The sequence below is a fragment of the Astatotilapia calliptera genome, chromosome 1 (assembly GCF_964374335.1).
Source record: "Astatotilapia calliptera chromosome 1, fAstCal68.1, whole genome shotgun sequence".
NCBI classification, from domain to species: domain Eukaryota; kingdom Metazoa; phylum Chordata; class Actinopteri; order Cichliformes; family Cichlidae; genus Astatotilapia; species Astatotilapia calliptera.
Window position 1 is genome coordinate 26424985 of NC_137422.1, and position 26993 is coordinate 26451977.

Here is a 26993-nt window from a genome sequence, read left to right on the forward strand (position 1 = left end):
GGTGTTACAAATGTATTCAGTGTGAGCTAAAGGTCAAAGCAACCCTGCGGTGCTGAAGTTGCACACTTAGAGCTCTGTTAACAGCTACAGCAGTTATAATTCAGGCGTTAGATGGGGCACAAATAAATGTGTGTCAGTACTTCCTGTATTGTAACTTTATTAGCACTGTCACATTATTTAAACTTTTTTATTTCAGCCACAGACGACAAAAATCCTGCTTCGTATAGACAACAAGACATTTAACACAACCACAGTGCGTGCTTAAAACATCAAAAAGTTTCCAATAATCAAACGTTTTTACTTCATCCTGAAACCTAATGCTCACAGGTTACAATATTTAAAGCGTCATTTTCTGACTCTTTAACTGTGCGACAACCACAAGTTTCATATTTACTTCTGGGTATTTTACATGAATGTCTTCAGTAGATAGCATCACTATGTTTCACATTTGATTGTACTAAGTAGCGGCACTTGAATTTTTAATGTAGACTTTATCCAGTGAACTCACAATATAAGAGGAAAAATACTGTATTAATGTGCACCATGTAACAAATGTGTGAAGGGGGAAAGAACTGCACAGCAACAAATACATGCAAACCAGACAACTGATTAATTTAAGGCAAAAATGGGAGAAGGAGGCGTATTTACTGGCGATTTTCTGACATCACTTTGAGCTTTAATTGATCTCTGAATGTTTTATGAGTAATCAATATGAGTAAAAGCCAGATTAAAAAGACTAACTACGCTGTTGCTGCCAATTCTGAATCCCAGCAAACTTAAAGAATGAGTGAATTACTTTGATTATCGAGAGTTAATATAGAAGAGAAATTAAATAAAACACCTATTTTAGCTTAATTGTTAAAGAAAGCCTTATATCAAATGAAGACGCTACACAACAACATTATTAAGGGTTTGGACTGTTTGTCCGTTCTCTGCACAAGAAAACCAGTAACCACAGTTAAATGTTTCCAGTAACACTTGAATGTCCAAGATGGAGGAAAGAGAGCATGTAGAGGTCTGGACGGCAACGGGGGGAGGACACTTTTGGAGTGGAATACACTTCTAAAAGCATGAAGGGAACACTTGATCATCACACTATGACACAAAGTCAGTTCAGCTTCAGGGAAATCAGTCTGTCCAGTTAGGATGAAAGTCACAGCCGCTGCACTGGAGGAGCATCAAGTGGCCTCAGACCACTGCTCCTTCCTTAACCCTTTTCTCTTGTTTTAATTTTTGCTAACGTCCTTGACACTACTATTTGCATGAAATTGTACCTGCATCCCATTTAGGACGCAAACGTAGTCCACCTCCTCCAGTAGATGTTTGCTGTGTATCCCAGCACAGTCCCGAGAGTGTGGAGGTGATACCAGGAGGAGACAGGCTGTGCCACAAGGAGAGCTGGACAGAGCTGTAGAAAAGCAACGACCTAGCAGCAGGACAAGTATCTGCTTCTTTGCTCTAAAGAGGGTGAGGAGGAGTACTGCAAGAGCTCTACAAAATAAGGCTACTGATGTGCATGCCCCTGACAAAACTGTTAGAATTAGACCTACAACGGTCTTATGTCCTTTAGTGAGACCTGTGCACACTGAGCAAATATGACAGCTTTTAAAGAGATTGTGGACGCCATGATAAACATGACCTTTTGGCAGTGGGTCAGTGATAGTCTGGGGAAGCATATCCTTGGAGGCTTGCACAGACCTCCACCTGCTTGGTCAGTGATACCCTGACTGCTATATGATACCAGAGAGAAATCCTCAGACTGACTGTCAACTAGCCAAATAGATTATCAAGTAACTCACTGATGCCTTGAAACAAATCTGGGAGGAGATCTTCCAGGATACTATCCAGTATCTCATCAGGAGTATATCCAGACATATCCAGTAAACATTACCGAGGCACATTATGACACAAGCTGGAACAGCCTGTGAATTTATGTTTGACTTTGGTGTGAGGATTTTGGTTTCCACTTTTACTTCACTTTAATTACACAAAGTATATCAGTAAAGGTTATCTGACCACGATGAAAACATATTTTAGTGTTCGCGTAATTTCTTGGAGCAGTGTAAATAGATCAAGGTTGGATTAATCTACACACAGCCACAAATGTTTCAGTGGCATAATTAAATGTTTTGCATGTGCTGCAATAGCTTGATAGTCACATTCATTCATCCATCGTGTATTATACAAAGTTCCTGATCCACAGGAATGAATGCCTTAGTTTGATTAACTCTGTCCAGTACTCCGCAGGGCTTCCTCTGTCTCCACCAGCTGTAGTGTTTTTATTCACAATTCAGAAAAATCCTGCTGCCTTCCCTTTGAGAATGTCCTCATCATGATGTCTGTCAGCGATCACTGGGTGTGCTCCATAAGCGCCACAGCTGGAGATTTTGTGTCGTCCAGTTTCTTCACCGGATGCGAGTTGCGTGTGTTCTTCTTAAGGTGTCTGCGAGCATCTCTCTCTGTGACCAGGTCACTGCTGGCAAGCGTGTTTGAGACGTATGTAGTGTTTGTTCTAATAGATGACATGTCATTGCGGTGGCTGCGGGTCATGGTGACTCTGAAGGTGTGTGTGTGCTGCAGTTCCATCTTGTCCTCCTCTGACACTTTGATGAAGGGACACCAAGCAAAGGCATGACGGAAACCAGCGCGAAACCTGCAGGAAAAGATGGATTTATGTCCGATTTACTGACGTTTTTGAAGCTATAATATTATTTTTAAACTCGGCACAATTACTGCCAGATCACCTTTGGTTTAGACAGCAGTAAATAATAGGATTGTACATAGTTGAACTCATTGCCAGCCAGAATATGGCCAGATACACCTGATGAAGACAGAAAATAATGAGTAAACACAAAACTACAGATTCAAGAATATAAAACAGAGAGGCATCCGTGAACCTGCTGAATGTAATGTTGCTTATAAATGTCTCTGTTAAATGATCCCAGTATGAAGTAGACATGGTAGGGCAGCCAGCATAGGGCAAACGTCACCACCACCACAACCATCATCTTCACCACCTATGGAAAATAAGAAGACATATGAGCCTGAGTAATTGCTGCTGTGTTTTTTTCTGTTAAGATCAGGTCAGCTCAGAGGATTTGTAGTCAAACTGAGTAGTAAAAAAAAAGGAACAGTGTAACCTTTCTCTTGGCATTTATCTGGCTATGGTAATGGTCTGACGCCTCTCCAGGGATGTGCCCACCCCACAGCGATCGGCCGACTATAGTGTATGTCACCAGCATCACCAGCAGAGGGAGAAGGTAGATCAGCAATATAACCGCAAACTGATAACTACATGGAGAAAAAGAGATGAGAAACGGTAACACAACATTCAACCTTTAGATTGTGTCAGCTGTTATCACCAAGCCATCACCACAAATCCGATGTTAGTGTGCCGTTTGCAAATTCAATACCATTTAAATTTTTTCAGTTTGTGCTTTTCTACATGTCTCTCACCGAGCAATAACTACTTTTTGCATTTGATGAAACCTGGAAAATTGCTTCGAAACTGTTTAGCAACATGGATATTAAATGCTTAATTTCTATGTCAGGCAGAAAACAACAACAAACATTTTAACCTTCCAGCAGTTTTAGTGCAAGAGGTCTCAGAGAAGCCAAGGCTCTGTCTTCCTGTCTGTGATTTTCTTTCTTTGTCAGGCTTTAGAGAATTAAGCTTGTTATTGGAGACCTAAGCCAATCACAGAGATCAGATGAGTACATAAAGATCAAATTGAAGGAGTCAGGCAGATGGATTTGTCCTTGGAGTTCAAAGATAAAGTTCAAAAGTAATCATGTATGAAGACACTTTCCTTCTTTTCCTTTCCTCAGCTGCCTTCTGCAGCTTGAACCTGTGTCAATAACCGACCTTTCTGCCACACTTCTAAAATGTATGCTCATTAGCAACTTATAGAGGTTTTGATGAATTATACAATAGATAAAATATGAAAGAGTCAAGTTGTTGAAACTATTTTCAAGTTTTAAACTATTAAAACTTGAATAACTGAGCTTTACAAATCTTTCTGCTACCCGTCACGTGCACAGAGTTTATGAGGACACACAACACAAGGTTGATGAACAAGAATGAATGTAAACATGAATGTGAGATCTGAACAGTTTGTGTGAAGGAGAGCTTCTTAGACTTAGATTTGTGTTATCTGAAGTGCACTTTGGAAGACATATATATAAGTTAAAACATGAAAGACTTCCAAGGCTCTTTTTTAAAAAGCTTAATTTTAATGCCATAGTCTTGTTTGACCTTAAAACCACCTACACGGTGGGGAATCAAGTTTGCCGGTAGTTGAAAAGCTGACTTTTTCTAAAAAATCTGTTTAGCTTTCCAATCAAAGTTCTTAAATACCTTTATTAAATGTTGCATGCCAAAATGCATTTTGGCATGCAACATTTAATAAAGGTATTTTAAAATGTTATTTAAAAGGAGAGTGCCTTGGAGTTCTTTGATGTTTTAGATGAACACAAGATTGATTTAACCTGAGCAGTCATAGCAACATTTAACACTCCTCGCTTGCTTTCATTGTAAATGTAAAAATCTGATCAACCTCGTTCACTTTTAAATGCTGTATTAGAAGAAATGAAGTCGAGCAGAAGAAAAACAATTTGGAGATCCAACTTGAGGTCAAAGTTTTTACCTTCTATGTAAACATTTATTTTATTCAGTTTTTGTCCAACTTTCTTTTAGATATTTTTGCCAGTGCTTAAGTAGAAACTTTTGCTCAATCCAAATAGGTAAACACACACATCTGCATTTAAAGAGTGGCACAAATAGCTCCTAAACTGACAGACCTGTTAGCGATGTCACCATCTATGCACGTGTGTGCCTCTTTATTTCACCTTAGTTGATGTGTTCCTCCATAATCATCAGGCCAGTCAACCATACACACAGTTCTGGGGTAATAAAATCTTGTCACACTGTAGTAGCACTGAGGAAACGCCAGTGATACTGCCACAATCCATATCAGGGCAATCACCACCTTTGTAGAGGTGGAGGAGAGGCGAGGCTTCAGAGGATGGATGATGGCCATGTACCTGAAAAAGACAGAAACTTTTGTATGATTACACCTTCACATGTCTTTGTCTAAAGAAACTCAGTCATAGGTGTACTGATAGGGAAAACAGGGCAATGCTTTAAAGCTTTTAGTGTGTGAAAAAAAGTGACATTTTCTTTTCATGACAGAAAACTACCCACTCATCAATCAAACCATCAGCTGCAAAACAACAGCTTCAAAGCTGAGCAGTAATCAAAAGGTTCCTGCTGAGTGTTTGTTTTAAACAACCTTTTTTCAAAGTGTTTTTCCTATTTTGAACAAACAAAAACATTTCTTTAGTAATTATTTATTTGTGGAATATATGCTAACTGTCAGAGGTCAAGTGATAAAAGCCCAGGATAATAACCATTTAAAACCCACGCAATCCTTTTAAAAAAATATTCGGATACAATAAAAATAATTAAAAATCAGTGACATCCCGTAATTCAGGTTAATGATGGTATATTAAAAAACTCCTTTCCCGCCAATCTACCATATAATACAGAAGTTACCTCATTAAAAGTTGAAGGTGAAATAATGTTAATAACTGCCAATGAATGCGGTAGCTATGGCAACCCATCTCAACCAGTATGCAGTCTACTTTTTTCAACTTAGCACTATTGCATGGTATTGTTAAAATTACGGTGAAATTGGTCATCTGTGGTTATGAGTCATAAACTTACATTATTGTGGAGTGGCTTTGTCAATGTTCTGTGGATAATAACAGCTTCATGAGATCTTACATAAACGTTTCGCATAAAGATGAAAGTTTGAAAGTAGAACCTATAACAAGTTTTTATTTCCTTTTTACCGACATCTAGTTCTCACTAGATGTCGGTAGCAACCCATCCAATCCACACATGGAAAGAAATCAAACCATATATGTTATGTGTAGTGATGAGAAATGACACAGGGGAAAAGTACTGAAAACACAAAGAAAGGGAGATGCAAAAAGACATGGAAATTATTGACACCAGCTGAAATTACTGCGGTGTTACACGAAACATGATGGGTAAAACCAATGAGCTCTCTCAAGACCTTTGCAACCTTATTGTTGCAAAGCATACTGATGGCATTGGTTACAGAAGAATTTCTAAACTACTCTAGGTCCCAGTGAGCACTGTTGGGGACATTAGCTGAAAGTGGAATTTCACCATAAACCAGCCATGACCAGGTGCTCCCCACAAAACTTCAGACAAAGGAGTGAAAAGAATTATCAGAAAAGTTGTCAAAGAGCCAAGGACTGCTTGTGGAGAGCCAAAGAAATACCTGGAAGCAGCAGGTATAATTGCTTCAAAGAAAGCAAGCAATGCACTCGCCCATCATGGCCTATATGCACGCTCACCATGCTGGAACATGACACAGACCACTGCTAAAGAAAGAGCATGTTGAAGCATGTTCAAAGTTTGCTGAACAATCCTGTGAAATACTGGAAGCATAAAGTCCGTGGGGCGGCTTTTCTGCATACATCACCCTTCATGTAACTGATCTAAGGATGAGAGTTCATAGGACCCAAGGAGCCTTCGGGATTTGAAGACTGTCTGTGAGGAAGAATAGGCCAAAATCACACCTGAGTAATTTGACTAGCATGTGACTAGTTTCTGTCATTACCTGCAAAGTCTTTTGTACAAAGTATTACATACATTTCAGTAAGCGGGTTCAATACTTTCCCCCCTCTGTCTTTTCTTATTATTACACATAATTTATGGAAATCAATGGTTTGATTTCTTTGCGTTTTTGCATTGGATGGGTTGTTACTGACATTTGGTGAGAATTTCATGTCAATGTTTCCAGCACCTTGATCAATCTGAGCCAAAAAAACCCCAGTAAGAATTAATGGATCTGCTAGAAAGATTTGGTTAATAAACTGCTTTTTTCAGGAAAAAAAAAAAGGAAAAAAGACAATTAATTGCATCAGATTTTTAAAAAGTCACATCAAAGTAGATACTATAAGAGTAATGGAAAAGAAGAGTATTGGGAATTGATTAATACCATTTAAAAATGATTCACACTTTCAAAATTAAAATAAAAAGCTAGTCCTTCTTCCATTATCTGCTCGTTATCCAGGTCCTGAGCAACAGAGCAGCAATCTAAGCACATTTTCCAGACCTTCCTTCCCCGTGAATACTAAAGATTGCTGATTGCTGTTATAATGTTTCAGTATTTAGTCCAGCATCATTTTGCTTGCAGAGCTACCTGAAAACACTTGGACACTTGGAAAATCAGAAAGTTGCTGCGACAGCTGTGGTTTCCTTCATGTTTCAGTCAAAGCTGTCAGGTCATCCCCACTAAAACATCAATGATCTGACATTTTTCAGCAGCCCACAGGTGTTCTGTGGGATTTAGGTCAAGCCTCCAAGAGGAGGACCACACTGACTTGGATGTTTTCTAGTTTTTCTTTGCATCCCATAATGGTTTATTTTATATAAGATAGCTTTATTACAATCATAAGAGTTTATGGATAGTCTAAATCCACAAAGAGGTTTTGCTGCATCATATATAGGTGAACAATTCTGAGTTCATCAAGTAAATCATGATGAAAATAAAACAAAAAACAAATAGTTCTTAATAACACATTTAATTCTCAGTTTGTGTTCCTGCTGTGTGTTCAAAATCATTGTACGGTTGTCATTAGGGTGAAACACCCTTCTTTGATGTTGATTATTTTTATCTTGAAGGAGTGTCATATTGCATAAGGTCGGTCCTATAAATTTGTAACTATCTTACTACAAGTATCACATACTGAGCATAGATTTTATACCTTACTCAGTATATGATATTTTATTCGGGCTGACCATTCATGCTCCAGTAAGCATTACTGGCATCTGTGTTTCATCTGTGTCCGCCTGCTGACCCATATCTCCTTCATGCAGCATTTTCATTTGTACTGCCTGCTGAGAATGAGAGCAAATCATGCTCCTCAAGGAGCTGTTGTTTGAGCTCAAATGTCGAAACCCTTATTCTTTCAGAAACTCTGAAAATGATCCGTGTTCTTGCAGAAAAGAGATGCCTTTGCCCAGATCTGCTAGTTGCTTGAAACAATATGCCACTATGTTGATTTTTTTCATTAAGTTGTGATGATTCCTTTTTTTGACTGCTTTCATAATGCACTTTCTAAATAGTGTTTGCATAAAATGGGGATCAGTCACCCCATTAGTGTCTGATTGGTAGCACAAAAGAGCCTCTGATGTAATGACTTGTTCATTTTAATAGCAGTTGACCTCATATTTTTCACATGATCCCTTTGGCTCCAGTGCTGAGTTCCCCTTTTTTCCCCTGTCGCTCATGCCCCCAGTCTCCCTCCCCTCACCTATTTAAATCCCTTTTTGTGTAGGTGTTTCTATGTTTTTGTTGCTGTTCAACTCTGTGAAGGTGGTGCTACTCCATCCCTGCCTTTTCCTAATCGCCTCTAATGACATTTAAACTACAGCTCATTAATCTGTAGACATGTTCAGACAACTAGATTTTCAAGCCTAACGCTGTGATTTTTTCACACTTCATATGCTCACATGCTGGTTTCCCTGTACTCCAGATTGCCTGCTGTGCCAGTCTGCAGCTCAGTGTTCAGTCTACCTTTTTTAATGCACAGTATAGTTCATTGTCGTTATTCACTTATTCTGAACTCTATAGGAGAGCGTTCTTACCTGTCCACTGCAATGGCAGCCATTGAGTATATGGACGAAAACATGGCAGTGATGGGGAAGAAGTTCTGAAACCTGCAGTAACCCAAGCCAAAGTACCAGTCATTGTGAAGCGCATACACAAAGTTAAAAAGGGTGTTAAAGCTCGCCATGGAAACGTCAGAGAAAGCCAGGTTGACAATGAAGTAATTGGTCACAGTCCTCATGCGCCTGTGAGCGAGGATAATCCAGATCACTGTGACGTTCCCAGTGATGGACACCAGGATGATGAGGGAGTACGCTATAGCCCAGAGAGCCACCTGGGAGAGGAGAGGAGACCTTTAATGTCAGCATCTTATACGCAGTTACAAAAAAAAAAACACAATAAAGGAACTCACAAATACGTATATATTTGCAAACCCCACCCTATCCCTGCACAGGATGTCTACAGCAAGTGGTATATGGACTGACACTTTTGTAGCACATTCCTAATTTATTTGAGCACTCAAAGCATTTTCTTACTACAACCCTCATTAGCCCATTTGTACAAACATCTTTTCCTGTGTCTGAGTGCTTTTATCCTAACGCTCACACTCGGATGGATACATCAGGGGAAACTAAGGGTTTAGTAGCTTGCTCAAAGATACCTCAACATAATGACAAGAGGAAAAGAGATCGAGCCACCAACCTTACAATTAGTAGATACCTCAGTCTACCTCCTGAGACGTAACAACTCTGAACAACAAACATTTTCAGAAATCTTAAGTTTCTTTACACAGGGAATTCCTAGTTTATCTCATCCCCCAAAGAGAGATAAACCGATCAAAGTCAGCTTCCAGGTAAAGTCTATTCTGTGATAAGCAACCACCAATCTTCAGCATTTTTTAATATCTGTAGACCCCGTTCCTTTCATTGTCTGACCTATAAGAAAATTAATAGGACAGACATGCTGCACTTTATCTGGGGCCAGAAATGAAAACCCTGACATCCATCACCTGTTCATACCCAGTCAACCACTGTCGCAGAAATGTAAAGCAATGAGCTACTTCAGACAGCCAAGCACAGATAGGAGGAGAGGACTGTAAACTGTGCACGGTGTGGTGCAGGTTTAAATGACTGTGGGGGAGTTAAAAGTGTTTAGAGGAATGAGCAAAAAGCCTTCAGATAACTTAACTAATATACAGTCTGTGAAGTGAAAATGTCCTTTGAATCAGCCCCACATTTTGTCCCTGAGACAAATCACATTCACCAGTAAGCCTTTACTTCATTCTGTTGAGTTTCTGTCTGTTTCAGGCACTTTACTTAGATTTCACAACAATGATGTCACTAACATATGGTTTTTACCCTTCAACATTATACAAGTAAAAAAAAGAATACACCTGTTTACTTCACTGAGTCGTCTTTCTTACTTCTTTCATTAATATCATCATCAAAATGTCATCTTTTTAAATTCTGCAGTTCTGACTTTAATCACTTTCATTTGTTATCTCAGTGTTTTTCTCTCACCTGCCAGTCGGGCTGTTGGAACTGATTCCAGGTCGTCTCGTTCCCGTCCTCCAACCACTCAGTGGTCATCGACAATGGCCACGAAGTGGTCTCTTCATCTCGTTCAATATGTTGTATCAGACTACCGGCGTCCATGTTGGCTTTCTGTCTTACCGGTGACAGAACCTGTAGATATAATTGTATATACGTTGTGCGTCATGCGTAATTATCCACAATGACCGACAAATTAAAACAAACAAACAAACAAACAAACACTCTCTTGTAGGGGGATTATGAGTAAATACACTCGCGTGTGTATCATTGTGTCTATAAAATGATTTCTTCATTTTGTACGCTATAATTAGAGGCACTGAAACCACCCCAATAATAGCTTATTTTCCCACTTCAACACGCACTAGCTTTAAGCTGCATCAACTCCAAAACAAGGTGCGAATGTGTTAATCTCCTTGCTGTTCATTGTAGTAGGGCGGTTTCAATTTGTATTAAAGTTTTTGAGTCTGATTTGAGACAACCATATCAATCGTTGTGACGGCATCCGGCTTTTGATTACAAGCATTAACAACAGGATGCAAGTATTACCGTGGTGACAACTTCCGGACTCTCCCGACAGCTTAATTTTTTTGCTACAAGACGATTGTTTTAAAAAAAAATTAAAAATGACTTTCTTTCTTATTTTGTTTTATTATATCTTAATTCATTTATTAATTCATTAAAGGTGCTTTGAGATTAACTAAATAGATGCACGACTGAGCATGAATTACGCACATTTGTCACATACAGTGTGTTTCTTTGGCTGCCTTAACTCCACAAGTGATAAATTCATGCACTGGACAATACCCGGAGAAAACCTAAACCTGAATCATATTATTAGTTTTCATCTGTCTTACCCGTCTATTAATGGTCAAGTTGAAACTCAATCCATTGCTTTTGTCCAAAAATCAGATTCCTTCTGCGTAAAGGACAAACAGGTCCATCCAATAATCCATTAAGGTATTTCTCCGGATTCCCCGCTCACTCCTTCTCACACACGCATATATTCTGCCTCTCTCTACTGGAATGTGTGACTTGCTCGTGTTGATCTGAGAGTGAGAAGCGCAGACATTCAGGCAAGCTACCGTGCGCGCAGAGTCGCGCCAAAATCCTCCACTACCAGAGGGAGAGAGATGAAGAGAGGTACGAGGTGTAAAATCCTGACAAAATAAACGTCTAACAAGAAAGATAAATGTGATGGAAAGAACTAAGAGTTAAACAGAAAATTTAAAAATTGCGAGACTTGTGAGAGCAGTGCCTGATTTACGTACTCCACCTCTAAAATAGCCGAATATCAACAAGATGATGGAGAGGGGGAAACAAATGTAAGAGCCTGGACAGAGAACGGGAAAGCTAGGGTGGTCCGAGAAGAAGGAAAGAGAGAGGTGTACCCCTGCATTTTACCGCTACTGCTGTAATTTCTTTACAGCCGTCAATTTTCACCGCTCGACAAGTCTGAAACACTTGAGATGGTTTCTTGTGAAATTGCCCGAACCCATCAGCACTACCCATCTTCTATGCCTACAAAAAAAACAAAAAAACAAAAAACGAGGACACACATATGTGTCTATCCTGGTGGTCTCATACTGAGAGCCTCTAGAAGAGAGAATGCTGCGCTCATTCACCCTTTTTCATTGTGAATTTGAGCGTGCTAAAAATGCACAATCAGGTGAGAGCTAGAGAAAAAATGATTCTTCAATTGAGTTTTCAATAAAACTCTGAAAGCAACAGTGAAGCTCTTCTATTATTGAGGTGTTCAGCCAAGCTGCAATCACTACAAATCCATCTAAGTAAGAATGTCCCCACCAAGAGATTACATTTGTGGATTTTGGCATGACTGTAGAGAGTTTGTCCTTCTTTTTTAACTGCATTGTTAAAAGCAGCAGGATTATGAGACTCTCTTGTCTACACCTTCTGCATGCTTTTTCTAGCCTTCCAAACTGTTGTTCAATTTTGAGGAACATGGTTTGTGTCTGTGAATTTTGTTTGAGGTTCTTCATCTTGTTCTTACCACTTAGTCATTAAAAAAAATGCACAGCAGAAATCCAGCATTTACCAGAATTCAGCTCACACTGTCCCACATAGCAAGCAGGTCTGGCCCGGATCTGGTATCAAGCCTGCACTGCTGGTTGACTTCTGGCATGATAAGACGTATTTCATCCAGATATGGGCCACGGCCGGCATAGATGGCACTGTTTATGTGATGGCATGCCACATCTGGCCCGATTGTAGTTTGGGTTATGTTGCCCAGGCTGATAGAAAACAGGTCTGGCCCAGATCTGGCATCAAGCTGGCACTACTGACTGACCGGTGTCATGGCAGGGTGTCTGTCAACCACATGTGGACTAGGTCCGGCAAAGATGGCACTATTTATGTTCCTATTTTAGTTAGAAGACCCAAATGCCATGTTGTAACACTATACTGCTATAGTAGCCAACTTTTCAAGTACAGATTTGACAGGTTTGTGAGTGTACACTTTATTCAAAACCTAGTGACGGTTTACTCATCTTTGCCAGTGGGTGGCTGTAGCTCAGGCAGTAGGGCAGGTCACCTACTGATCGGAAGGTTAGTGGTTCGATCTCTGGCTCTTCCAGTGTTCAAGAGTGTGAATGTAGTTAGGAAGCACCCGTTTTAGAGAAAGTGTGTCGTTGGGTGAATGTGGCATATTGTATAGAGCACTCTGAGTAATGTGGGAGAGTAGAAAAGCGCTATATAAAAATCAGTCCATTCACTGTCTGAACAGAGTTTCGTCATGTTACTTTTGGACTGTTATGTTCCGGCACATGTTGTTATTACATGGCTTGATTAAGGTACACATTAGGCTGACATCTGGGCCAGCAGTGTGTCTGCAACTGGCCACGTGCTGGCCCATGTGTGGGCCACCTCTGGTAAACCTGATCTGGGCCACCAAAGGGCCATCATTCTTTGCGGTATGTGGGCCATGTGTAAGCACATTGTGTGGGCCAGATCAGGGCCATACCAATTTTGCTATGTGGAGTCTGGGAATGAGTAATTTCTCCCAATGAAAAACAAAAGAGGTGCCCAAAAGAGTAGCAGTTTTGATATTTTATCTAATGCAGTTATCTGAGGCAAACAGAAAAGTGCCGCAGAGTTGAAAGTGATGTTAAAAAGTCATGCCATGATACTTGTTTAAGTCCAGCCCTGTGCTTGCAGTTTTTGAAAAGTCACACATTTAAAAAGGCTGCAGCTGTCTACTTTCAGTTAGAGCTGTGCCTCTGAAACATGACAAAACACTAACAGGTCTCCAGGAGATCGTATCACTGCCAAACTGCAGTAAAACATAAACCTGAATAAAAGTATTTACATGTGAGTTGTGTGTTGTTCTTAGGAACAATCCATGTGTTGGACTGGAAAGGGTTCTCTTCACATGAAATTATAGACAGTCTTTTTGTGCTTATATTGAAGAAACATGAAGCCACAAAAACTCAAATGCAGCAGTTTGTCACTGGAGTGGTAGAGTTGTCAGACATGTTGTCTGAACACCAGAGGGTCTGATCTGGTCTGCTGGTTGGCTTTGGCTTTAAAGTGTATGATAATTGCTGTGCACTCAGTGGTTTTTCATTGAAATTACTGTTATTCCTGGTGTGTTGATGTCATGCAAACATTTCTTCACAAGAACAAAAACGTACTGAAAGTTCTGGTTCTAGATGAAGTGTTTAAAACATGCTGTTTACTTTAGAAAAAAAACTGTGTGTGACAGCTTTACCTTTATGAATGCACTTTGATCTGTCAATGGGAAAGCATGTAATGATAGCTGAATCACTGAATGAGGGGAAACTGAGATGCATCATGTTTTTGAAAACGTTTTGCTCATTAAGTGTGAAAATGTTTCAACATGAGAATGATCCCAAACACATTGTCAATACAGTAAAAGCACACCTGGATAGAAAAGCACTTGGTGGAACACCTGTGGTGGACTGGGCTCCCCAGAGTCCAGATCCCAACATTAGTGATGCATCTTGAAAGAGAACAGAACAAAAGGCAGCCAACAGCCAAAGAAGAGTTTTGAATGTCCTTCAGTAACCCTGGACAACTACTCCTGAAGACCACTTAAAGAAATTAAAAGAAAGCTTGCCTAAGAGAGTTTAGACTGTGCTGAAGGATAAAGGTGGTCACACCAAATATTGACTTTTGTACCGACTTTGTTTCAGCCTAGTCTTGCTGGCAATTCAAAGCTTTATTTATCTAAAATTTGCACGTAAGGCTGTTAGATACACAGAGGACACAGAGACCAGGAATAGTCAACCAGGCAGCAACCCCCTCCCCATTACATCACCGATACAAATCAGATATAAAATTATACTACTTTGTATTAAATGTGTCTCATTTAAAGTCTAAGATTAAAATTTATTTTTGTGCATAATTTCTTTATCTTTATGTGTCAGAGTGTATCCTGACGCTGCAACTTAAAATTCAAAGCAAGTGTAGGTTCTGTATTTACAGAAACTTACTTTTATATTGTGCCCCTATTTCTAAGAGTGTGCTTTCTATCCACATTGCTTATCACCAGCTAGAAGGTGCCTCTAAGGACACGCCATGTACACTTTCTTTTATACTGTTTGTAAAAAAAAAAAAAACCCTCTTGTCATTGCATTGACTTTGAGTTTATCCTCGAAGAAATTCAACAACATATCTCACAGTGCAAACAGGCAGATTGTGACTCCAGTGATTTTTTTTTTCAGTCTCACTGTTACTGTTGTAGATTTTTGTGCTTTGTGCTTCTGTGATAGTTTCTCACTTTGTTACCTGCTTCTCGTTGCATGCCCGTTCCTCACATTCCTGCCTTGCAGGGGAAATCTACTGCATATGCCCGTGCATGTAATTAGTGAACAGAATGACCAAAGGTAGAGTTTGCTGACTGTGTACAATGTGCACTGCCTGTGTGTACTTTCATGTGATCACACAAGCTTGTTTGCCCAGTGACTGACACGCTGAAGGATGCAGGCCCAAAAATTTAAAGTTTCTGAGAAGGTGTAGCAGTTCTTAATAAATGTGGTTGCCCGAGTGAATCTGGGCGAGAGCTGGCTATCAAGGGTCAAAACCTAATCAAGAGGGGAAGAAACTCATTTTCACCACCTAAACTAGCAAACACAGAAATAGACACCTGCAGTGACTCTTCAGTTGCACCTGAACACATCTCAAATAAATACTTTACAAAAACTAGACAGTCTGTACTCCCAGGCAACCAGAGGACACAAAAATTCTCATTTTGCTGAAGGTTGAATTTCATAACACTTGAAAATCTTTGAGTTTCTTTGTTGCTTTCACTCCAAGGTCATTTTCTGACTGAAGAAAGTAATAAAGGTGATGTATAAGTAAGAAAAGTACCAAGAGGGGGGAAACAGCCAATCACACAGCTCCCTCCTATTGATGTGAAATGTTTTGTTGGCTGAGTCACTGCTGATTAAGATGTTGCTGCTTTTGGTGCTTAGAAAACTGCAATAAGGGCGCTACAGCAGCTAAAAAGGCGAGGGATGGCGATTTATCATATACAAACTAATGACTGGTTTATCACATCCGATGTCTTCTGATCCTCTGATATATATTCAGGGATTTGAATGTTTGCTTTGGATAGAGTCTGTGCTGTGAACTCTTTGATAGGCGGTTATTTAAAGAAGATCGGATATGCATGTGTAAGTTGTGTGTATCGGATCTGTTTATCGAGTCGCAGATGCCAACAGACTCAAGTGACTGATCCGCAAGGAAAGTAATGTTGTGGCGATGGACTCTCTTAAGGTGGTGTCGGAGAGTTGACCAAGATATTGACCAAGATAAGGACAATACCTCCCACGCACTCCATGATGCGCTTGCCAGTCACAGGAGTATGTTTAGTGAACGGCTGTGGTCATCAAAATGCACCACTGAATTACACAGGAAGTCACTCCTGCCTTATTTATATAGCTCCAATTTTAATTAATTAATGACAAATTTTATTTATTATAATATATTTAATTAATTAATTTTGGCGCTCAATAGCCTCCATACTAAAGCTGCTACCTCTGAAAATTCTTTGAAGAACCCTCCAGTGATCCAGTCAGTGATCCAGTCAATGATCCAGTCCCTCACAGCATGGGGATGCATGGTCCCTCTGCCAAATGTCACCACGAGGAGAGAAGGTACTGTAGATGTTTTTGTTTTGAGTAATGTTTGATGTACTTTCTGTATGAAGGTAAATATGTTGCAAAATGTGAGAACTTGCAGAATAAAATGTGAGAATTTTAAAAAAAAATCTGAACTTGTATTTTTTGAAATTTTCACTTGTAAAAAGTTTTCACATGCTTGTGTTTTAAATTTACAGTTACAAAAATATGAATAAATGTGGAGACTGATACTTACACAGATATACTGAGAGCTTCAAACTTGTAATTCTGATTTTATTGATATTTATTTAATTTCTTTTACTATTTCCACAACTCTGATCACAGCCTCTCGAATCAGTTAAAACAGCTGCTCAAGTTGAAATTTTTTTGCACATTCACATATTTCATTCTACAGCCTCTAATATTTGGCAGTATATTTACCTTCATATATCTGTTGCATTAGCGTAAAGAAAACAAACATTTTTATCTTTGTGAAAACAGTGATAAGAGTATGTTTGCCGTTCAGGTTTCTGCTACGATGACACATTTCTAACGGTTGGTTCATGCTCATCTCACATAATTTCTTATGGCCAGACAGACGGGTTAGTAAGCAGGTATCTGTATAAAACAAATGCCCGTGTGTGGGGCAATAATTCGGGTAGTCATTAGGTCAATTTACATGCTGAAGAAACTGTACTTTCCTGTTGTACCACTTGAGGCTTGGGCCCAGTTATGTAATAGTCCTGCACTTGTTTGTTCCTGTTGTTTCTGGTCTCTGAGTTCTGGCTGGAAGTGGCAGGTTTTGTCTTCACCTTTTGGTGGGGTCTTTGGTTTCCCGTCTTTCAGCCACTGTACCTGCCTCCTGTCATTGTCATCAGGAGCAGTATATATGGGCCCGCTTGCATTCTGTGGGAGAATGCTTCAAATCAAAGTTTATTTCTATAGCACATTTTGAAAGACCAATAATCATCATCGAAGTGCTTCACAGTCGACCACAAGACACATAAAATTCGGGACAGAGCATAACAAGCAAACAGGGAATAAAAAACACTTTTGCATAGTGCAGAGCAAACCAGATGAAGGTCAAACTAGTTTGATTCAAAAGTAAACAAGTGAGTTTTTAGGTGCGATTTGAAAGATTGGATAGACTCAGACATGCGAATATCAGCTGGGAGATTATTCCAGAGTCTAGGTGTAGCAATAGCAAAGGCTCGATCACCTCAGGTCTTTAACCTAGACCTTGGTTGCACTAAGAGCAACTGACTCGAAGATCTTAGTGCTCTCTTGGGGTTGTACAAGTGCAGGAGATCAGTTAGGTAGCTAGACGCCAAGTTTTTTTAAATTTTAAAAGTGATCAAAAGAATTTTAAAGTCAATACGGTATTTAATGGGGAGCCAATGTAAGAAGATAAATGCTTATCTTCTCAGGCTCCTAGATTGCATTTATGTATTTTGGTGTTTCCCCGGGTACATTTTGCAACATATTTGCTCTGCTTTTCTAGTCGAGCTGGTCCGTCCTGCTGTCTGCCTGTCCACCCACCAGCATCTCATGACAGCCTCGATGAACAAATCCTTCGCATTCAGATCAGAGCCTGTTGCATTCACTCTCTCTTCTGAGTCACTTTGTGCCAGTAAACCAGTTTCAGTATAACACAGTCCGTCTCCTTGAAGTGCACTTTGTCGAAAAATCCAGTCTTGTATAAAATGCTGAGTTAATACATTTTAATTGCATTGGTGTATTTCATACTTGTTTTGTTCTAATAACAGAGGGAATGAATCTTGTTCACAGTGGACTTTATCTTGTTTTTCCTTGACTTTTTGCTTTCAACAGCATCAGATTAGAGTACAAACAAGACTCAGATCAAAGTATGTGAATGTATTCATCTTCACTTTGTGGCCATGTTAATCTTAAAATAAAATGATAGCAGATAAGAAAGAGTCTACCTTCTCCCAATAGTTTCGGGTCCAGACGTCTGTCTTTATGTGGATCTCCACAGCATTTTTATTCCTTTTTCCCTTGTTCCACATCTTCAAACAATGTCCCACATTTTGACTGGCTCTGCAGGAAATGCACTTCTCTAAAGTCCCAAAACATTGATCCGGTTCATCTTTGCAAATTTTGTCAAATATGATGGAAACAACCCTAAAAAAAAGGAAGTGCCATTATGTTCCTAGAAATAGAGTTTCTATTCTTTCTGAACAGGAAGTGGAGGGGCACAGTAGATAAAGATTGCTAAAACTGCCAGCTTTGGCAGCCTGTGGCTACATCCAAACTGTGCTGTGTTTTAATTTGGATGCATCCAGACAGAAGAGAAGTTGAAATAACAGAGAAATAAAAGAGATTACAGGAGTATATAAAGACTTTCACGTGAAAGCAAAAGAACAAACTTTAGCTTCCCTTTATCCTTATTGTATTTACTCAGTAATAGAGCAAAATGTATATTTATCCTGCACAGTTTATTGCATTTTTATTTGTGAGTTATGAAAATTTAGGGTTACATCTCAGTCCCATTTTGTCCCATGCAAACTCAGTGTTTGTCATGTTTACTTCTGAACACCCTACAGCATAAAATGGTGAGATACAGATAATAACGTCAAACTGTAGACCTGCACAGTGTGGTGAAGCTATTGCTGACACAGGCTGCCCAAAAACTTCTAGATATTTACATAGGCGTGTACGTTAATGGGTTAGAAATACCTGGGCAAAGTACAGAAGATGTTGTGAAATAGCCGCACTGTTCATAAGTTGTTCTGCTGGTCTCCGGTTTGGCTCTTTCAATCATGTGTGTTGGTTTTTTAACCTATCATAGGAGCTTGTTATCAGTAACAACTATATGCTGGATAGCTTAGCTTGAAAGATACCTTTGTAATTTACTGTGATAGTAAAAACCAGGTAGATACTCAGTTTAAACAAAAATATTAAAAACAGGCTTAAAACAAACTGAACAGAAAGCCCCAGAAAAATCAAAGAAGTTTTTTATTGTTTTATTTTTTGACAATAAACAACGGGAAGCGAACCCATCTGTCACTTAAAATGACCACGTCCTTAATTGGGCAAAGATTTGAATCTTAATAAAATTTGAATTGGATTTTATTAATGTACTTATGTCACATAACTTCTACAAGTTAAAAGTCTTGCACAAGCTCACATCCACCAGCCCCCTTCGGCCGTCCATATATCAGACTGTACGCGCGTTTCCAGGTGCTATGACGAGGACAACGCGGAAGTGAATTGTCAACAGTCCAAAGAGCCGCTGAAAGAAACTATCTTCCGTCCAGACACGATGGCAGAGGGAGAGTCTAAATGTTGTGCTGATTGTTCCTATTATATCATCAAATTCATACTGTTCATCTACGCCTGCTGTTGGTGGGTGAGTACAGACACGATTATCCTAAAACCTAGAGTGTGCGCTTTGTTTGCTCGGAGATCCCGGCTGGCAGGGAGGGAAGGCTGGGTGTGTTTTTGTGTATGTGTGTGCTTGTGTGTTTATCTAATGCTTTTGATTTGTGGGTATGCGAGCTCCGGTCAGATCCGTGGGGTGGACAAAGGGTGATCCGGTCTTATTTCGTTTTTCTAATAAAACCATGGGCTTTGTAAGCTACACCTGTGGACGGACAGGTGCTGTAGGATATTGCTCACAGAAACCTTCCGCCGCCACACCCTCCTTGCTTACCTTTACCCTACCCGAATGAGAACTGGGTAAATTAAATTAAATTAAAACAGAGAAAAAAGGAAGAACGGACGAGGCGTCATTTTTCACGCAGGAGTCTTGTGTCCTCCCGTGGTCACTGTACCACAGTACGGGTCATGTGGACCGATGAGCCGCGTGTAAATCAAATGACAGTGACAGCACTGCAGCAGCGTCGCTTCAGTAGTTTTTCATTCAATCTGCTGACCACTTAACTCCACGCAGGCTATCAGTAAAGTTTCTGTTTTTCTTCCGTAGAATTTTTTTCAGTGTGTGGAGCATTTTTATTTTATTTTATTATGTTTTGGGGGTTTTGTAATTGAGTGGCAGTGTGAGATCAGGGCTGCACTGCTCCTTGTTCTTCTTGTCTGATTGTTTGGGGTCACTGATGCATTGAAAAATTATATGGGGACATTTTTATTCTGCAGAGGTTCATACTGACTTGGAGGAAGGACGCATTAGAGGATCTGAATGGAAAATGATCAGTTATGATGAAAGTATTACATTAAATGCATTTTAAAAATCCACCTAAAAGTTATTTAGACGTACTTTTATTTGTTTACATTTAGACTGCTGCTGTACAGGTCACTGATGAAACACTGCAAATGAGTCAAAACTCTCCAGCCATCATCAGTCATTCCCATCGAGGTTCCTCAGCATAATGCTGCCATAGCAGACTTTCTGGGAGTTATCTTGTTTTCCCTTTAGGATTTTTCAGGAACGACAGACATAGCCTGCCTGGAAACGACCTGCAGATCATCTTTTCCAAGTGTGTGTGTTTGAGTGATAAAGCCATCTGAGATAAGAGCGGGAGTGTATTGTAGCTTCTTGCATTAGAACAGTTTAGGCAGTTTAACACATGCACATACACGGCAGAGTAAAACTTTGCAGATAGTAGTCCAACACTATCTACTTTTCTTTTCTTTTCTTTCTTTTTTTTTTTTTATAGCTTTTCTTGGGAAAACCACACAATCTCCCAGACAGAAGCACCTGGAACTCCCCAAGCAGAGGAAGCCGAGGGTCCCAAATTATTTTGTATGCCCCTGTGAGGACCCACACTTCATATAGACACTGAAGGTTTTCAAGGTTATTAAAAGTAGTCGTACAACGTACAGTACCCAGTTTGCTTCAGTTTAAAACGACCAAAACACATACCCTTTTCATTAGTGTCATGTCTACATTAAAACTTGCAATTTCCTATAAAGAAATTTTTGATTTAGCCTTCTACATATTGGATCTATATTTGAATAAAATGGTGTGGTGGTTTACACATTTGCCTAACAAGTAAAATATCTCCTGGCTGCTTTCTGGGTGGAAACACAAACTCCAGCTTCAAACTCTGCCAGATCAAATATACAGAGCAACCTGTTGTGATGACGCTTTGTGATTTTTTTTTTTTTTTTTTAATTAATGTATTTTTTTGAGTGGCTGGAAGCCCGCCTTTATCGTTGCTGTCATTTATTAAATTTGATTTTTAATTATGAATTTGGCAACCAACAAATAAAACCAGGAAACCTTTGAGAAAAACTTCAATCTGACAATGCTGCTCTCATTTTGATGATGAAATGATTGCTACAGATAATAATAAGTCTCAGAGCAGACTGTGCACCTGATTTTAGTCATATAATCTTTCAGAATAGAAGAATATCACTATATATGATCCCAGTTTAGTTGACATGTTAGCATAGTTTTGTTCTTACATTTCTCCACCTTATCTTCTACTTTAATAACCAGATATATGGGGGGATATAAACAATGGCTAATTATTAGATCAATAACGCATTGAGATATGCCAATTCTGATATAGTTACAACCAAAGCGTCACATGAATTTAAACAGTTAGTCTACAGTTTTCAAAGGATGTCATGTTGGTTGTTGAGCTGTAAGTAAACTTTGACCTTTCATCCATCTGTTTAATTCAGTCTTACTAATGCTTGGCTTAAACTAACACAGAGTGTTAGTTTAAGCCAAGCAGAATTTCAATAAATGTTAACACTAAAGTGGATATACTATGTTTTCCTTTTTTTTGTCATATATAAAAATATTGTGACAGTGGTGGATGGAGGTCATTGTTTGCTTCAGTAATCCCTGTGAGCAAAAAGCTCAGGCTAAAGTCTAAACTCTCTGTTTCAGACAGGGTCTTTTTTCTACTCTTGGTTTTCACAGAGAATGGATATCCCTAATATGGTCGTCATGGCTCTGACTGCGGGTACAGAAACCCCACTGACCCATTCTTCAAACCTTTTGCTTACGAGGGTCAGCCAATCGGAAGAAAGTTGTCTTTTTGCTTTAGTAGAATAAAATACAGTGCTGGAAATCAACATTATAAATCCGCTCACCAAGTTTTCTAAATGATAGGTTTGTAGCTTGAACCCATCCGCTGGAACGTTAAAGGCAATATAATTACACTGCAAAGCAAGACACAAGTAGGCAAGCTTCTTCATGTTTCTCGTGCACGGGAGAGAACCGGACAGGCACCGTTCCTTCGCTTGACCCCAGTTGCTCTCGTCCGTTCTCCCGTACCACTGTTCTTTTATTGAGGTTACATGAATATGCATAAGTTCATTAACATATGACGTCTACATACACACAAAGAGTACCTTGCCTGTGTGTGTGTGTGTGTGTGTGTGTGTGTGTGTGTGTGTGTGTGTGTGTGTGTGTGTGTGTGTGTGTGGACTGCTGATCAAAGGGTCAAACATCCTTGGTCAGGAAGAGGGTAGCCTCCCCCTCACCCTAGATGGTTCATCCTAGATAACACGGTGAGGAAGTCCTGCAGTTCATCTAAACAAAGAGCACTTAGACTAGAACAGACGCAACTACGTTAATCCTACCATAAAACAATAAGACACGGTATGACCTCTCATGCTCCCAAAGTGCTGTCTAATACACACAAAGTTTGCAGACTATCAAGGATCAAAACCTCTACCAATCTACAACTAATTACAAAACTCTAAGCATATATAAGTAAATATTTCTAAGCATAAATGACAATCAACAATACAAATCTAACACTAAACACCTGAAAGGTATTACAGCGAGACAAGTTCAGTACAGCCAGGCCGGTTGGAAATGGGTATCATGACAGTAATTAACAACTTAAGCCGGGCTTTCCACTTCAGGTCTCTGCACATTTGCATTAAAAGGGACATTTTGTGGGTCATGTTACTCTTTTTTTTTCCATACAAACTTATCCCTATGATGTTATCTGATGATGATAAGTCCGATAAGTAAGTGATAAAGAGATTCTAAATAACAAAATTATAGCATTAGAATGCAAAACTTTTGCAAATAAGATGAGATTAATGCAGCAGAAAAATCATTAATCTTTGTATAGCGTGTTAAACATTTTAATTCAGGTTAATTATTTTATCACTGAGTGCAAGCTCAGTCCTGCTGTTTATTTCTAGAGCTCTGAAACTTTAAACTGGATGCATTTAAACTGTTACTGCCCCATAGGATAATAAAGTAAACGTGGAAATCTCTTTAGCTTATAAGCAGATTAAACTGAAATTCATTTCATTGTTTGAACAGGTATTCTTTGTGCGCTCTGTATTCCTCTAGCAGATGAATAGAAATCAATACATGCACGTTCCTGTGACAATGTGTTGCTTCATTCATTGTTTTTAGCAAAGCACAACTTAAAAAGTTGCACATTTAAAAATTGTTTCCCCACCAGAGAATGTAGTTCCTGTGGCACATAGACAGACACAGAAAACTTTAAGCTTGACATCTGGTTTTTCCACAGGTTCTTTTCTGTAGACAAAAGTAGTGGATCAGTACTGGAACACAGAGTTCATGCACACAGAGTTGTCCGACCAGTAAAAACTGGGCCACATTAGAGTATATTGACCATTTAATCCCGAAACAATAGCCTTACTTGTAACTATTTATTTTTTTTAAAGGCAGTAACATGAAGTGATATAATTAGATTCTTGAACGTGATGTTTATTTCAACAAATACCTCCAAATGGGAGATATGACTGCAACAGTTTATACTGCTGGCTTACAAGCTTGTCTTTTTTTGTCTTCCTTTCTGGGAAATACTGTATAACCAACCATGCAGCTGCTCCCTCTCATAGATGATGTGACAGACTGTATATTTTTGAAGACGGATGGCTAATTGAACTTGGTGCACTTAGAAAATTCATTTATTTGTCTCTTCTGAAAGAACCTTTTGAGAAGTTAATTTGCGATGGGAGGAAGCTCAAAAAGGAGTAGAACGGGAGGCAAAGGCATAAGACTCAGTAATGGGTTTATTATGGAGAATGAATGCTGCCTTGATAAGGAAGGTGAAACAGATAAACATGTTATATTTACTTTGAGCCTGCTGCTCGTTGACTCAGTCACATTAATAAGATATTTTTTGCCACATGGTGCCTCTGAATGAAGAGTTCTGGCACATCCTCCTGGAAACCTAGACACAAAGATTGAACGGCAACAGCGATTCTCATAAAATGTTTCCTGCAACAGGTGCTCAAAATCTTTTTTTCAGTTCACCGCATGATGCTACAGTAATCATTTCACACTATAATATAATATAATGAGTAATGAAAACAACAAGTAATGATGCACCAGTTGGTTTTGGAGAAACAGAGGACTCTGCAGTGTGAGTACTCTTGTGGAGATTTACTAGAATTCAGAGCTTCACTTACTAAAATGTCAGTCGGTAATTTAAACCACCTGTAAAAAGAAACTCGAGCGGGTTACTTTCAGATCTCTTTGTGCTTCTTCATTTGGTTTTGTTTTTCTTTTGCTCTTAATGACCTGTTTTTCACCCCCATTCAGCGTTTTTGCAGAACAGGATGTGCGCGTGCTGGCTATCAACTGCTTAGAGTGTAAATGTCCAAACAGTGCGGTGTATATTTTGGAGGAACAATGTACAGAAGATGATGAGTCATTTCCTGCTTACTGTGGGAATGATTTAACCCACATTAGGACAACAGATTAATCTCCTCTGGCTCTGTATTCAAATGGAGAACAGTTGACAAAGAGTAAACGCAAGATTCAAGCAAAGCTCGAGGGTGACGAGAATGCCTCGGGTCATATTTAACAGTGTTTGAACGCCGCTTTGATTTAAATTCTTATTCCGAAATTAGCATGAAGTGAAATAATGTAAACAACTGATTAGGAGGACAGAACAGAGGAGCACGACTGGAGAGGTGCAGAGAGGATTTGTCAGCGGTTTTGATTGCCGTCTGTAATTTGTCACAAATTGTTTGTTCCTGTCATCTGAATCTCAGAGAAATGTAAAAGCAGCTGGAGTTCTTCCAATAACCTTCCCGGCATGTTCCCAAGTTTGCTGCTTTCTTTTTGAATGATTGATTGATTGATTGAATCTTTATTTTGAACATGTTGAAAAAGTATAAAAAAAATAGAATTAAAAGAGACAAATGAACAAAGCAAACAAAAGGAAAACGAGGAACCACAACTCCAAATAACGTCCATGTTCAAAAAGGAGCAGGAAGAAGCATAAGCTTATTTAATCCCACCCCTTTTCCACTATCTAGTATCAATAGACTACAGAAATACCTCCTTGCAATTACATTATATGTTATGTGTAATTTTTTTTTTTAATATATACACATATATGTTTCTATCCATACATACGTATATACACACATACGCACATGTACACATTTTCAATAACCCCATTAACACCTCAAGGATACACAACCTATATATATATATATATATATATATATATATATATATATACACATACACACACACACACACACACACACACACACCAACAAACCCGTGCATGCGCACACACATGAAAATATTAGACAAGAACACCCTATCAAATCTCTACCTTTTCCCTGTACCCTGTAAAAACCATATCCTTAAACCGCTTTTTAAACTGCGCCATGCTTGGACATTGCTTCATATCTTTACTTAGTCTGTTCCACAGCTTCACTCCACACACAGAGATGCAAAAACTTTTTAATGTTGTACGGATACGAGGATGTTTTAAATTTAATTCCCCCCTCAAATTGTATCCCCGTTCCCTTTTAGAAAACATTTTTAGAATATTTCAGTTTGCTGCGTGAAGTTATTTGCTGCTCTTAACCTTTACTTATCCAGTGAAGGTTGACTGAGCTCACTAACACACAGGAAAACGCTGGGATGTCATATTTTTGAATTTTTGTTGCGTTTACTTTGAGACCATTAAAACATTCATCTGTAAAGCCCAAGGTACAAAATGTAAAAACTCAAATGCTAGCTCGTGCTCTGGTGAGATCTTTGTCCACTGTTCACAAGAACTCTGCCTACAGTGTTGGAGAATTTTGGTCTTTACCCAAATCGTCCTCATGATGAAGGTCAAATTTGTCATTTTCACTCTTGACACACTGATTTATTATTTAATCCAGTCTAATATTTTCAGTGTTAATACATTTTGCATACAATCATGATCTCATTAGTCATGAGCATTACTTATCTTCCACATTAGTAAGTCATGCTTTGGGTCTTCCTAACACCAATATCCTGAAATTAGGATCATGGTCAATGCTATGAAATGCTGATATGTTCCCATATTTTCATTCTTTTGATTTCTATAACTGACCGTGTAGTTGTAAAACTCCTGAACCCATATTTGGAGGTGATCACAGATTATTCGGGTATATATTTACCTCAATGATGCAATGCTCAGAGAAATTTGCAAAAAAACCTCAAGATCTACATCACAGACTCCACAGGCCTCGGCATGCTACATTTTAAAGTTCATGACAATACAAAAAAGACTGAACATGTATGACTTGTTTGGAAGGGTTACCAGAACAAAGCCTCTTCTCTGTAAAGAGAACACAGCAGCACAGTTGGGTTTGCAAAAATGCATCTGAACAAACTACAAGGTTTCTGGACAAGGTCATTTGGACATTCGAGGCCAAAGTGGAGATGTTTAGCCACATTTGGTGATTAACAAACATCTCATAGGAACTGTCCACTAGTGGTAGAGGGCTGAAGCTTGATTTTAACTTCTTTATATGCCAGAATACTCTAT

General features: G+C 39.1%; 2 protein-coding genes across 3 annotated transcripts in view; one reads left to right on the forward strand and one right to left on the reverse strand.

Moving 5' to 3' along the window:
- Positions 1 to 140: 140 nt before the first annotated feature.
- On the reverse strand, positions 141 to 12271 carry tacr2 (tachykinin receptor 2). 2 transcript variants are annotated; one of them, XM_080299382.1, is made up of 8 exons: positions 11056 to 12271; positions 10169 to 10333; positions 8687 to 8982; positions 4849 to 5043; positions 3141 to 3291; positions 2898 to 3017; positions 2745 to 2821; positions 141 to 2653 (listed from the first exon to the last, which is right to left on the reverse strand). In XM_080299382.1, the coding sequence occupies exons 2-8, from the start codon at positions 10301 to 10303 to the stop codon at positions 2350 to 2352; spliced, it is 1278 nt and encodes a 425-aa protein (XP_080155508.1). In that variant the 5' UTR covers positions 10304 to 10333; positions 11056 to 12271; the 3' UTR covers positions 141 to 2349. The 2 variants fall into 2 exon arrangements, with proteins under 2 accessions (XP_080155508.1, XP_080155511.1); XM_080299385.1 differs by lacking the exon at positions 11056 to 12271 and adding an exon at positions 10564 to 11047.
- Positions 12272 to 19508: 7237 nt separating this feature from the next.
- Positions 19509 to 26993, forward strand: part of tspan15 (tetraspanin 15) — a 40675-nt gene continuing 33190 nt past the window's right edge. The window contains exon 1 of the mRNA XM_026170546.2: positions 19509 to 19669. Within this exon, the coding sequence (XP_026026331.2) occupies positions 19583 to 19669 (87 nt within the window). The 5' untranslated portion in view covers positions 19509 to 19582. The remainder of the gene's footprint in view (positions 19670 to 26993) is intronic.